The sequence below is a fragment of the Limanda limanda genome, chromosome 23 (genome assembly GCF_963576545.1).
Source record: "Limanda limanda chromosome 23, fLimLim1.1, whole genome shotgun sequence".
Taxonomy (NCBI): Eukaryota; Metazoa; Chordata; class Actinopteri; order Pleuronectiformes; family Pleuronectidae; genus Limanda; species Limanda limanda.
In genome coordinates this window covers 10,254,334-10,269,086 of record NC_083658.1, presented here as the reverse complement: position 1 = coordinate 10,269,086, position 14,753 = coordinate 10,254,334, and the positions used below count along the sequence as shown (strand labels likewise).

The window sequence follows — 14,753 nt, the reverse complement described above, 5'->3', positions numbered from 1 at the left end:
GTGGGCAGGAGTGGCTGGTGATCTCTCAGGGAAGTGACAGTCAGAATGGGCCGTCTGGAACACTCTGTCATTCAGCCCCAGTCAGGGCCTGTCCAATTGATCCAGCCCAGCTGTCAAAGCCAATGAGAGACACTAGACTTAGGAGCGGCAGGAGCTGTTTGTGCTGCCAGGGATTGTGGATGATGTATAATTTAAGGGCGGTGTTTGTGTTATAAGATACCTGGCAGGAGACAATCGGTTAGCTGTGGCCCGGTGGAATTGCTTTGCAGACAATGGCTTTAACAGTGGGGCCCTGATGGATGTTTATTAATCGAGTTTATTGTTACGTCCTGTGCAGTGCAGGAGCAAAATGAAAAATGACTTCATCAATCAATAATGTTAAACACCAGTGATACACTAGCCAGAACATCTGGAGGACTGCTACTCATTTCTCCATCTCTCCTTTTTGATTGATCTGGCATCCACACAAAGCACATCATAATGAATTATAGTTATTATCTCATCACCATGTCATTAGCGTTATATCGTTTTAGCGACATTCTCACTTTTAAACAGTTTCATGAAGAAATAGGAAGCAATTTGTTTCAAAATATAAAATTGACCTATATTAGCCTTTCGTTACATTGCATCCAATATTTGTGTTGGTATAGTTTAGGTATTCTGTCTTTATTCGTGTGTTGTTATAACTCTCATGGCTAAACAGAAACTTCATGAGCTTTGCCATCAGTTTATCCCAGAAATAAGTGCATTAGAGATTCATCACCGCAATGACTGAGGATCTTTTCACGTTACTGCTTTAAGAGGTTAACTTATGAGAGAGCTGGTGCCAGAACCCTGGCGGCAGTTTTTCACGGAGCCCAGGCTGGATTTTAGTTAATTGTGTGATATGGATTTGCCAAGCGGCTCCATCCAGCAGCCAGGGGTTATTGATGATGTTCACCTATATTCAGTGCTTTTTTTATACCTGACTGCTTTGTCGAGACGGTGTTTGGACAGCCTTTTAGTTGGCTCCTCTGGCTTCAGAGGAGGCTGTTTTCCAGCAGCCATTGTCCGATGATGTATGGGCTGCTGTTTGGGTTTAGTCCACCTTTCACACCTCGCTTTATTCAGCTGGGATGTGGCGGTGAGAACTTGGCCAGATATGCACTGTGGACGTCTGACGGTACAATGGTAGTGTCAAAGAATAGGGTGCACATGAAGCCACTGCAGGCCAGGTGCTGGATAATACGAGACAACCATTTAGAACTGGAAAGGAGAAATGTATATAAGTTTTTAATCCATACTAGCTTTGTGTTTGTTTACTTTTTCTGATAAATTGTATGAGATATTTGGCCAATTGCAGCCAAGTCAAGAACAGATATTCTACCATGTGTGAATTATAGTACATTAGTCATCAACCCACAAACTGCTATACCAGTAACTGAGTGTTATAAATTAAATAAAGGTTATAATTAGAACATTAGTTAATGGTCTGGGTTCACGATAACAAATGTATACTCAGAGACATGTCATAGGCTGAAATAATGCCAAAAACAATTATACATCTGTATCTGTGACATATCTATATCTGAACAATGACTCTGCTGTCTGTGTTTGTTTCATTTCTCCATAGGCTGCAGTGAAACACAAATTATTTACTCATAAAAGACAGTTATTTAATGCTTCTTTCATTGACCACCTGTGAAGCTTGTGCTCTACAGCTGTATTATTAAACTTTCGCTCACGCGGAGCATATTGTGGGAATTTCCTTAATTCAATTATCCTATTTCTGCACATAGTTAACATACGGCTGAAGAGCAATTCAGTTCCATTATGCAGCTCCTGAAGCTGTGGGATTGCATTGCGTACAGTGTTTTGTTTTGCATATCACATGCCGGTGCACATGCCTGCTCTTCCAAGCAAATAGTGTTATATTCCAGATACTGCATCTCATCTGGGTTTTCAATAACCGTGGGAAGCAATGGATTTGAGATTTGCATGTGCAGAATCAAAAACAACAATACTTTGGTGCGAATGGAAACCGGTTGTAGTTTTTCTCACGTATGCAGTAAACGTTGGCAACACTGATCTCTACATGCTCATTTTGAAGTATGTCGAGTGCTCTTTGTAAGTGAAATTGGAATATAAATTCAATCTACCATGTGCATGCATTACAGTCTGAACCTATTCCTCTGCACGCCCTTCATGCTCCTTCTGATTGGTCATTTGTCCCACGCTCGATTCCATTTGATTAAGCCAAGCTCGAATGGCTGCCGGCTACAGGGTGCTAAGGGAGAGAAGGTCGGCTGTGGAGATTATTCTCCTCCAGACCTCTTGACTTAAACCAGTCGTCACAGTCTGTGTTCATACCCAGAACAATCCAGTAGAAGGTCATACATGGACTTATTTGTATTTATTTACATATTTCATCTCTATTCATCCTATACATGCACATGCAATATTCACACTTGGCACTTTAGTTCAACTTCATTTTGAATTTTTTGCACATGCACCACCAAGAAGATTTTGACTTCAATGACTTTGGAATTGTATCCAGTCACATCCTCAGCATTGCTTCTCACACACATCCAGACCTCTGGGCTCTCCTGGTCCACACCGAGCGGAGGAAGCCATCAAACCCGACGCCAAACCAGTGCTATCTGATGGCAGGGACACTGACCTTCTCCTCCTCCTATCTGATGGTGTTTTTTATCTGCCAGACAAATGTCAGAAATGCCGTTCTCCAAGCACAATCACTTTGGCACCGGAGCCAACTTTTCCTCCCCTTCCCCCCACCCTTGCTCCCCCCGTTGGATTGTGAGCTCCGAGCGAGATATCTGCAATACCGTAGCTGTCAGTCAAACTGCGATGTAGGAGAGAACCCACAGCTCGCCTGAATCCTGAGGGTGACACTATAATAGGCCAGGGCTTGACACAGAAATTTAATTACAATTTCATAAAAAATGAAATGGCTAATTTAAACGTTGGTGATACCGTGTATTGTACGGCATTTGAAAAGGTGTTATCAGGATTAAAAAACAGCTTTTGCAAAATGTATTATTTTAAATGAAACTTCGTAATGTGTGAGGTCCTGGAGACTCAGTTGGCAGTTTATAAGTTACACAGAGTTAAGACTAATGCAATCTTATACATCAGTGCATCAGTAAGCCAACATTATCATTATCATGTAGTGCAAAACTCTAATATTATCACACATTTAAATCTACACCTCTTTAAAACAATGTTGACAAAGACTCAACAGTATAACCACCAGGAAGGAGGATTTATTACAAGCCTCTTGTATTAGACTGCATTAGTTTCAAATAAACTGCTGTCTGAGTGTAAGCTCTGCAGTGGAAACCCGTAAACCGTAAACAATATATAATTAATTTCCTTTTTTTCTATATATTCCAGCCACAAAACTTCATAGCTCAATCTTTAGTATAAAAATGTATTCAGCTTCGGAGTCATGAAGAAGTAGGGAGACAATTAAATAACCTTCACCTTTTCTAAAGTTGAATAGAAAACACCTTTAACAACCTTCTGCACAAATACTGTCTGAGCACTCAAATACCCACCCAGGGAGAAACTGCTATAAATAAATACCCCAGCTTACAATGCCGGGTATCTGGGGAATGTTCGTTAAAGGTTGCAAAAATGTAACCTCCAGGGAACCTTTAGGGAACGTTTCCCTGAAGGTTGCGTGGACTATTCTTTAACTTACAGTATGGCTTTGAATTACAATATGTTTCTCTATTTTTTATTTAGAATGCATGTCCCTCTTTCATTGTCACCACCCAATTTTGACAAAAAAAAACATCTTTGCAGCTTTTTAATTTTGTAGGTACAGAATATACACAAAGTACCATATGAAGATTGGAACAAATGAGTTTAAAGTGGATGTTACCTTTGATGAGGAGGCCGCAAAGGCATCTGAGACCAATAAGTCCTTAGTTTTAGGGTAAATCCATATATTGTAACAAATTACTTAGAAGGAAAAGAAACTACTTAGTTTGTCCAAACCCCGACAACAGAACAACACAGTCGACTGTGTCTTGTTTACATTTTTCTCCTATATGGCCCATTCCCTCAGTGCAACAGCCCATTGCGGGAAAAACATTGCTACTATAAGACATTTTATATTTGATATGCATTGCAGTGTGCTGCTCGTACAGTACACCCAGAGGGACTGGGAACCAATGAATAAGGTCATGACGAAGTAAGAGGAGAATACAATGGAGTCAAATGGTTTATGCGACAGGTTCTCCTTTTCTAGGGGTCCCCCTTGAAATAATTTAAATTCAATTGCCTAATAATGATAATGAAATTGATGTGTGTTTACTTATTAGTGTTTACCCTAATTTGTGTTTTGCTAAGCATCAGTTTTAAACAGAAATAAATCTGCAGCATGTTCGAAAAACATTTCGGGACCATTCGAGGTTTGTTTTCAAAATCCTCCGAGGCTTAGAAATATTGTTTTCCTTCACAATCAAATATATTTTAATGCTGAGTTGTGACTTTTAATCGCAGAAGGAATAAGAGAGGGAAATGACACATGTACATGCTCAACTCCAACGAGCCACGTTTTATTAGTTATTTTAGCTTTGTGACTCAAATGAAATAAGAAGCTCAAACTCGAGCGACATTTTGTAATTGAGAGCAACAAAGCGGTGGAACACAAATGAAATCAAATTGGAACATGAAGAATCAAATGGATGTCCACTTGCGATATGAAAACTTTGTCGAGGATTGGGTTTAGCAAATGGAACAAATGGGCTTTTCATCATTTCAGCCGTGTAGCACTATCAGATACTGAGAGACAGCAGTTTAATTGAATCAATCAATGAACCCCTATTGTATTCATGTATTTCCCTTCAACGTTCTCTTGTAATCACACCTTTGTTGCTCAGAAACCTAAAATAGAAAGGGTAGCATTTTTGCACAATGCACAGTTAGTGCTTCTCTGTCTGTAACTGTTGTTTGTAGGTGCACGTTGCTCCTGTGTGTGGGTACAAGCGTGTGTTTTGCTCAGTGTGGTAAAAGTGATTTACCCACAGAGGTGTGTGTTTCTGTGACGTTCTGTCATTTCAGTTTGTTAATTTCAGTCTCTTTGTGGTTTCTGTTTCCTGTTTTATTTTGTAGCCTCGCTTTCCTTCTGTGTTGTTCCAGCTTCTCGGGTGGGTCACTTCCTGTCTCGGTGATTGTCTTCCCCAGTCCTCATGTGTTGCACCTGTGGCTAATTACCCTGTGCGCCTTGACACTCAGTTTTAGACAGTCTTTATATGAAATACTCTTTTTGTTTAGAACCTCTGCATCCTGGGTCCATGTCCTTCCACAAACCGTGACAGTTTCTCTCTGAGAAACCGTGTACGACAAGACGAAGTAGGAAAAGACTGGTGGAGGAAGGGACGGAGGAACACCATGTCCGTAGGGCGAGGGAGATTATCCCGGAGGATTCGGTTGTTCCAGAATGGCAGACGAGTGCCCTGCTCTCAGACAGGGGCTAAGTAGGAGCAAGTTGGCCCACAGTCAGGTTTAGGTTGCCGGGGTGCTTAATCATCGCACGCTTGGTCCTGGAGTTGACAGGTGAGTTATGAGCGGGTGCCACAGGTAGGAGGCCCAGTCTTCCCACTGCTCACCATGACCTTCGCTCTCGCCCATAAATAATGCAGGGATCATAAAATACTGATTTAGGATAACTGGGCCAGCGCTGCCTTGGTCGGGGATCATCTCGGCTCGGTGTGGACAGGGAAGGTACAAGCCCACTGACAGGGCCGGTGCTAATGATTTCGTTTTTTTTGCGTCAACCTCGGTATCAAGACAACTTTTGTGACCTGAGACTTTTCTCTGTCTTGTGCCAGTTTGAACTTAGTGTAGACCTGTCTGGGTCTCAGCCACTATTTGATGTTGACCAGACTTTTTCCCTGCCTGTCTAAACACATCGCTACAACTGTCCCCTAAGTGATCTGGCACATCGAATCATGCCCGGCTGCATTAGCCGCCTGATGTGCGCTCTCTCGGGATAGGTCTTGGCTGTTTTTACATCTGCGCTCCACATCCTGACGTAGGCTTGGTTGACATTTCACTCCCGTGTCAGGTGTACGCTGCTGACGCACGTGGCAACAATCTGGCCATTACGAGTCATGTCACTCATGTGCTTGATGTAGGTCCCTTTGGATTATGTTACACTCAGGTAAACTGATGCGGAATGGAGGAAAACATCTGGAATTTGAGACCGCTCTAGTGGTTTCATTCTCATTTCACTTTCCACACATTTGAGGAAACAGAAGCTTCATCCAAAACCCAATTGGTCTATTTTGGGATCAGTTTCCTTTATTTGGATGTGACACTTTAACTCGGCCTTAAATTCAGAATTTACCTGAAGTTGCTCCACCACCCGGCTGCCTGCTGTAGAGGCCCAAACATACAGTGCTAATAAGGGACCCGGTAATGATGTGGCAGATGTTTGCAGTCTCTCAGATGCCCTGATTACAGGAGGAATGTTTGTGAGTTGTCTTTTAAAAAAGAACTGCTGCAGCGACGGAGGTTGTGTCTGGTGTGATGGAAAAACTGGTTAACCTTCTTCCTGATGAGACGAGACAAGAGGGGACGTCGCCATATTAACAATGACAACCTTCTCAAAATAGACACACACAGGTTTCATTTTCCAGTCGTTGTCAAGCTTTTGCATGTCAGGTTTTGTTTCCTCACGTGTGTTGTATGGGACTTTGTGTGTGGGTAAAGGGCTGTAAAGTAAAAAGTCCATAGTCCTTTAGGGAAACGTCTGGCTAATACTCCCAGGGTATTGTCACATTTCTAATGACCTTAATGTTAGCATAGAGTCAACATATGTAAAGAGTTAATCCTTGTGGTGGGTTTATTTCACTTTAAGCCGAGGTAACCTTCCACCTTTGGACTTTTCCCCTCTGCCTCACACCGTCGCATTAAAAGCAAGCTTGATGGTTAATCAGCAATAATGTCATCATCTAATTTCAAGGAGAGAGGACTTATAGTAATTAAGATATTCATTAATTTAGTTCATTAATTTCCCTACAGGATTCTCAGGAGGATTACAAATCAATTCCGATGCCTATTATTTAAAATCAGATCAGTTGAAGGGCGGTTCCTGTCTGGTGTCATCCTCCGGTCGGGTGGAAATACATATCCGATGGCTGGGTTGGGCTTCAAGTTGCAACAGCTGCATACATGCATCTATATTAACCTCTCAATTTAACAAATGTAGTGTTTGCATTGAGGACAGACTGTGGCGTGTTTCCCCGGTGTGCCAATCATGCTCCTCTCAGCAGGCTGCTTAACTCCGATCCAACCGTTTCTCATAATTTCACTGCATTTGCTGCGTATTGCAGCTCGGGTCCACTGCCTGCCCTCCAGCCATATATGCTAGCTGTCAGCTTGACACCTCTCCGGGGTTGATGTATGCAGGATGCTCTCTATCTGTACCACGACATTGCACATCCCCTCCAATATGACACATTTGACAGACATTCTCCCCCATTAATGCCACTGTATCACTTCAGCTTGTTATCACTGTATCCGCCGAGTTCCACGGGTGCAGGAGGCAGTCTCTGGAGTGTGCAGCAGCAGCAGGGTAGTTTTCCTGCTCACTTCTTCGGATAAGCCTCATGATCATCATACCTGCTCGGCAAATAGTCAAGAGAGTCTAAAGGCATTGTGATGGATGTGAAATGTTGGAAAGACATTGTAGGACAAAGTGTTGGCCCACACCGTTGATCACTCATGCGGAGCAGAGTCTCTCTCTCTCTCTCCTTCTCTCCCTCTCGCTCTCTCTCTCTCGCTACCAGCAGGCAAGTTTATCAGTGTTGCCCAGAATATTTAACAGGGAGGGGAGCACCCCCGTGGGATCTCATTTGCACAGGTGTCCATCTGGTAGAAGTTGTCCGGGATAATCTCCACATCATGTCACATTTGCATCCGGAGCTTCGTGGAAACGGCACACTTACTGTAAGCTGAGCACATGGCGCCGGCCAGTTCGAAAGGGTGAGGGATTGTTTGCCGACACTGTAGCGAAGACCAGTGTGAGTTGTGCTAATCCACAAAGCAGCTAATGCCGCGCAATTATGTAAGGATTTAACATGTTTGTAATTGTTTGTTGGTTCAGCTCAATTTGTGTAACCAGCTTTATTTGGAAAATTAGCAATGAGATTTTCCTAAACGCTGCCAATTTGTTTGGTCCTTTAACCAGCCGGGATTTACTGCAGTCAGTCCACAGTACTTGTCAATGGTGACAGTCTTATTAGCCAGTTTGGGCAAAGAAAAGTTGCTCTTATTAAATCCATTGATCATCAAGGACCTTTGCTTCAGTTGCCCTCTTTCAAATAGCATAACATTCACAGCGAATCAATGCGTCCATTGATCCCCATGTTGTGTTAAGAATTATTCAAGCAGCAGATCCAATCTCCAAATCGCTCTCCCATTAACGACCCAAACGGGATCAGGGTGAACGCCCAGCAGCTGTATCTGCCTCTCATTTGGCTGTGCAGCATCGCTCTGCTGGGCACGGCTAGATCTGATCAGCAGCATTTAAAACTCCAAGACAAAAGCTCTCAATAGAGGAGCAACACAAATCACCGAAATTACTCTGCGATACCGAGCAGGGGGAATATGTAATGTTTATTCCCTCATGGATGAATACTCATCAGTATCTGTGAGCCCAGGCAAGCATGTAGTCTCCAAACATTACAAGTAATCTTGCATTTTACGCCTCCCTTCCCCTGCGTTATAAATTCCCTTCTTTATGTGTATGACCTGAGCAGTTACAGTACATCAATTGTAGCAAGTAATTTTCTGCTAGCTCGCACTGTACCTGCTTAACACGTGAAAACAAAAGGCTCAATCAATCTTCAAGTTCTGTTGACATTCAGAGCTGTCGCTCCACATTACTATGCGTGTCCCTGCCTCACGTACACACATACAGTATAAACTGTCCCTATACTGTATGTGTATATATATGAGTGTGTTTGTGTGTGTCACAGTTTCATTATCAGTTTCACATTAATAGTTTAAAGAGGTAAACTCCTTGTGCATCTGCAGTATTCATATTTTAATGGATGAGAAAACGTTGTAATAATCTGCAATCGTCCAGATTAATCTTTATATTGGAGACAAATAATACACATTCAGATTCAAGGAACGTTTTTCGCCCCCAAAAAACTGTGACATAAATTGTGCAAATGAATAATTGCTTTTCACAGAAAGGTTTTTCTATCTACCTCCGTTGCATTTAATGATTCGTATGAAATCTGAGGGATTGAGCGTTGTGTAGGTTTTGAATGCACGGCCTCTGAGTTCCTTTGGAGACGGAGATGGGCTGCTGGCAGCTTTTGGTTTGCGGCACCTGGAAAAGACTTAAATATGATAAAACCTCATTTATATCTCAGACTGATTCATTAATTTTCTTTTTTGGCAGGAACTCGACGTACTGCATGAAGGTGTCCATGTCCCTCACGGTGGCGGAGAACGACACAGACCTCTGCTACAACTCCAAAATGAGGTTCTTTGAGAAGGCAGAACTGAGCAAAAGCAAAGACATCCCCTGCCCGGGCATTGAGGATTATACACAGCCGGGAGTGGAGCCGGAGATTGTGTGGTACAAGGTGAGCTGCACCTTTTTTTTTTTTTTCTGTTTGTTCAAATAAGGTCTATATTTTGCATTCATTTCCTTTTAACATGGTGAAGAAGGATGGATTATTAGTAGTAGCAATATTGAAGATTTAAAGAATAATGTCATAATATTATGGGAATGAAGTTGTAGTTCAATGAGAAAAAGTAATAATGTCTATGAACAAAACATGAATTTAATGAGTAAAAAAGTTATAACATTACTGGAATAGAATGATACATTTGAACAGAAAAGGTCATGCAATTATGGTAAAATCTGAATGTAATAAGAAAAAAATCATAATATTAGGGGGAAACATTAAATATTTTGAGAAAAAGAAAAGAACAATTCATAACGAAAGTGTTTGTTCTTCTTATTTAAATCTGTCAAACACAAAATGAGAAGGACACTCTTTAATAAGAATTTAAAAAAGCTATTATGTGTTTTCTTGTATTTTAAGACCTACACACTCAGTAGCTTCAATACAATCTTTACTTAAGCATCAATGACAATAAATACATCTATTGTATAGAGGAACTTAAACTCTATCCTCCTCTTTATGTCGAGTTGCGACTGACCTCATTAGACCCCACGTGACGGAGGTGTGTGGTGAAGCCTGAAGGCAAATCCATGAAACGTGAAAGTGACCACATCCCTTTTTCACTTCCCCTCCAAATCCAAATTTAAATAGATTCGCACCTCTCGTCGTCGGCTCCCACTTTGTCAGTGGGCGCTGAGTGAATTCGGGGAGGACCTGTCTTGGACCGAGCTTTGGAATCAAACCTACACTGCCCCAGTTTCCATCGCCTCAGGTGTGCTGTGGCCCAAAATCTGAAAAACCAACTGTTTTTTGGAAGTCTCTGTTCACTCACCACCGACATAGCAGTAGAAAGAGCTGTGGGACTATAGAAGAAGAGTCCTCAATTTTTTATACCTTTCAATGTAATGTATTGTGCCGTATCCTCTGGGCTCTTTTTGATGGAAGTGCAAAACCATCCTTTGTACCACAAAAATAACATTATATATCACAGGAAATGCCAATATTGATTCATCCATTGGGAGAACACATTCGAATGCATGATTCCATCAACTACAATCAGTGAATAAATACATTGGTTATATTACCTTTAGTTTTCACAATATCCTTAAAAACATAGTTTTATAATACAGTTATCTTTCTCTAAATCCACTGTGAGCATTCACAACAAATACAATTATGCCTTTATAGTAGTAATGGAAGTAACAAGGTCACTTTTCTTTCATTTAATAAAAAAAAATATTGGCACTAGCTGGTTGCTGAACAAATTATAGGACGAGCTTTACACATAAATCTAAACATAATGGTTTCAATAAAAGCTGTTGCCACCTGATCCAGTGGTGCCGTCCTGCCTCAGAATGATAGATGCAAAGCTATTCAGTCCCATAGGTCACAGTGTTGAACTTGGGGGGGTGCACTAGTCTAACTCTAGGTTATTTGGGGACATGCTATGTATTGATACAGGCCCTTTCTACTATTGTGACTGTGTGCAAAGCTACTGAACCCCTTGATGACAGATATATACTTTTTTCATTCTATATGCATCAATAGAATTAAACATATTCATGAAGGTAGCCACAATTGAAAGTGTATTTGGATTTTTACTATAGATTGTTTATAAAGATGGGCGACTCGTCTCCACTTCCTCTTACTGGGCAGAAATTAGGCTAAATGTCCTTGATACAAATTAGAGGCAGACCTACCTGAAATATACACTGAAACAAACATCAGTGTCACAATATGACAGAAAACATTTTTATGAAATGTCTATTTGACGTGTACTTTGACCTTTGATCTGATCCATGTCCTAGCTCTAACTCCCCATCCAGTAACATGGAGGAGACAGGGTTTATGACTCATACGCTTTGGCTTCACTTCTTGGAGGGAGTCATATTTGTACACTTACATTTCTGTATTCCCATGCTTGTTTTCTCTTTATTTTGAATGAAGGAATGCAAGCCAAAGCAGTGGAGACAAACCATAGAGAGGAGGCGGGACACTCTGTCCATCAAGGAAGTACGGGAGGACGACATTGGGAATTACACCTGTGAACTGCAGCTGGGGAACTTTGTGGTGCGGAGGACCACAGAGCTCTCAGTCACAGGTAAAGAAATGTCCAACTTCTCCAATGCTGCAAATTATTCCGCCCCAGAGTCGTTTCTGCTCCCTTTTGTCGAGATGTTAATAATGTGGAATTTAGCGTGAAAGCGACAGAGAAGCAGATTTTCTCCAGTGCTTGCAAAAGCAAAAAGGGAACTTCAGTGCCTCAGTGCGAGTGTATTCTCACTAAATGCATTTAAAAACAGATGAATCTCCCCAATAGAATGCCCTCATTGTTGCGCATATCTTCCTGCGGTGTGTGTTTTCTACAGATTGTGTTTTGGCTCCAGGTCGTTGTTGATTACCAAAACAATTGAAGCTTTTCTAAAGTTGATTCCTGCACCTCCTGCTAATAGTGGAACTGTCTCTGTGAGTGCGAGGCTGCTGTAATTGCTAAGTGGTGGAACTCACTTCCAGCCACTTCAGCACTTTTTCTTAAGGCTGTTGAAATATTTAAGCCTGAACCTGAAGAGGGTGACAGATTGCTCTCCACTCACACTGTCACAGCCAAGGTTGACACGACACGGCAGAGTACAGGGAGCGTCCCAAATTTACAGCTTAATTATACACTTTTTGGAGTGGGGGGAGTTTACCTGATTACAATTAGTCCTCCTGAGTGATGTCATTACCCTACATGCTGAAAGCTGTAGCCTGACGCAGTGTATTATTGTTTCACTAGTGTTTGCGTGTCTGTGTGATCTATCTATAAAATAAGAAAACAGTAATGTAATATTACACTTCAGGCTATCTCCAGATCATTCACTTTTGGATCTGATTGGTCCAAAGTCAAGATAAACAACATTTGTTCAGAAAAGCAAATTATCTAAGATATATAGTGATTCATTCAAAAGCTTAAATTATTCCTATTATCCCCATATAAAAATACATCTTTATGATGTCACTTTGAAGTCGAAAAATTATGTAATTTGGGTTGTAATGCATTCACTTTTGCAAGTAACATCATTAAATACATGATTTACAGCTTATTAAGATCAACCAATCATACGTCCTCATATTGACTTCATGATAACATTGATTTTTCGCAATATATTAAAGTTAGCACATCCTTCATATAAAGACAAACATTGATATTTTAATAATCTTACTTTAATGAATGTTACGGCTCCATTTCCTTTTGAGGATTTGTTTACCAAGCTCTAAACAAAGTGAATCCAAAGAGAAGCAATAATATAACAAGGTCAAGTCATACAATTTGCAACATTTAAATGTATTACTATATTACAGATTTGCTCCTTAATTAAAATGTTCCGGTAAAAGCAGAATAATTGTTTTCTCCTCTCCTCTCTGTGACTTATTTGCTGGAGCTCACCTTACCTGTGGTGTCTCATGTCTGCAAGCGTTGGAACAAACACAGCATTACGGCATCTGAAAGAAAATGTGAAGAAGTGAAGAGGTTGGAAGTGGACCGAGGCGATGTGACGTCTCAGTGCAGCTGCCGAGGCGTCGCGGTTTGTGGGTGTGAGGGTTGGACAAAGTGTTGACTGTTAACTGCTGCCTGATTACACTCTATAGTCCCTTAAAGAGAGACTGAGACTGACTCCACAAGGCCGAGTTAAGTCATACATCATTTTCTCACCAGCCTCCAAATGTCTCAAAATGTCACCGAGGGGGGAATAGTCGTAATCTCTATCTACTTTGGAGGCATTCGGCGTTTCAAAACATCGGGCCAAAGATGATTGATGATTGGTTTGTGGCAGCAAAAAAAACAGAAGTATAGTCTTCCACCTGTGACTCCGGGAGTTTTTGCTCACATCCAGTCATGCTTAAGGTGTGAGAGCGGTACTTTGTTAGCTTTTTTAAATACTAGCAGCCGGTCTGTGCATTATCCTTCTTTCTCAATAAGATCAGATAAGATAAGAAGTGCCTTATTATTCCCACAATGGGGAAGTTTGCAGTATAACAGCAGTAGGAGTCAAAAAGACATCAGCAAGTAATAATGAACATGCAATACTTACAGTAACCGTAAGGAATATAAACAAATATATAGAAACATATGAATGTAATGAAACTAGTGTCTACAGTGTAAAGACAGGAATAAATATATGCATTGTAAGGATATTTACAGTGAATGGATTACACATGAACTGTTGATATTCTACAGACAGATGATTATTGCACAGTTGAGACCTAAAATGTTAAAGTGCAGTCCATAGTGGTGGTGAATGTAGTATTTACTGGGAGCAGAGCTGGTACTTGTAAGGGTTTTTTGCAGCCTCCGTAACTCTTCAGCACTGGATGGAGGGATGTGTATTATGTTCAGTATTTGTGAAAGAAGATAAATAGAGTTTGTTTGTTTGTGACCACATTAGATAAGACGAGGAAATCAAATATGTACAGGTATATATTTGTACATACTGATACAGTTCATATCCAGAAATTACTCTGATTTACTATAAGTGTAGTATAATTAAAAGTTTATAAAAGTTTTAAATTAGTGTCCAAAAAATGTCTCTAAATTTGGCTGTCTATCGTTTACATTACGCTTTTGTTCTGAAAGTATATTGTTCTTAGGTCAGATTCTATATCGGTAGTAGGTTACAGGCTCAGATCTTAGCTCCATCATTTAGGATGCAGAGATGCAAATCAGTTCACCCAGAATTTTTTCCTTGAGGCATTAAAGTGTAACACAGAGTCTTTGTTGTTCTTTCTGAACACGCGGCGCTTTAATCTCAAAAAAGTGATGCCGGTGTTCTTTCTGAGTTTTGTCTTTAGTTTTGGATTTATTTCAGATTTCTGTTTTAGACTGAAGAAGTTTTTGTGCGTGTGTATTTTTTTTCCTCTTGTGCCAACTATCCAGTTCCTTTGATCTATCTTATTTTTCTGTCTGCCGTCACTGCTTCTTCACACATGGAACACGTCTCCTGCTTTAAGGGAGTCTGTTTTATGAAACTATGTGTGTATATACAGTAGTTTTTGTCAAACTTTTCATGAATAGTGTTGAATCACTCTTCAGTCCAGCTCATGTTCGTATTCTGA

At 40.8% G+C, this 14,753-nt stretch overlaps 1 protein-coding gene across 1 annotated transcript in view; it reads left to right on the top strand.

Moving 5' to 3' along the window:
- LOC132996823 (interleukin-1 receptor accessory protein-like 1) overlaps nucleotides 1-14,753 on the top strand; it is a 204,938-nt gene that overhangs the window by 71,467 nt on the left and 118,718 nt on the right. The window contains exons 3-4 of the mRNA XM_061067183.1: nucleotides 9,428-9,614; nucleotides 11,607-11,760. Of these exons, the coding sequence (XP_060923166.1) occupies nucleotides 9,428-9,614; nucleotides 11,607-11,760 (341 nt within the window). The remainder of the gene's footprint in view (nucleotides 1-9,427; nucleotides 9,615-11,606; nucleotides 11,761-14,753) is intronic.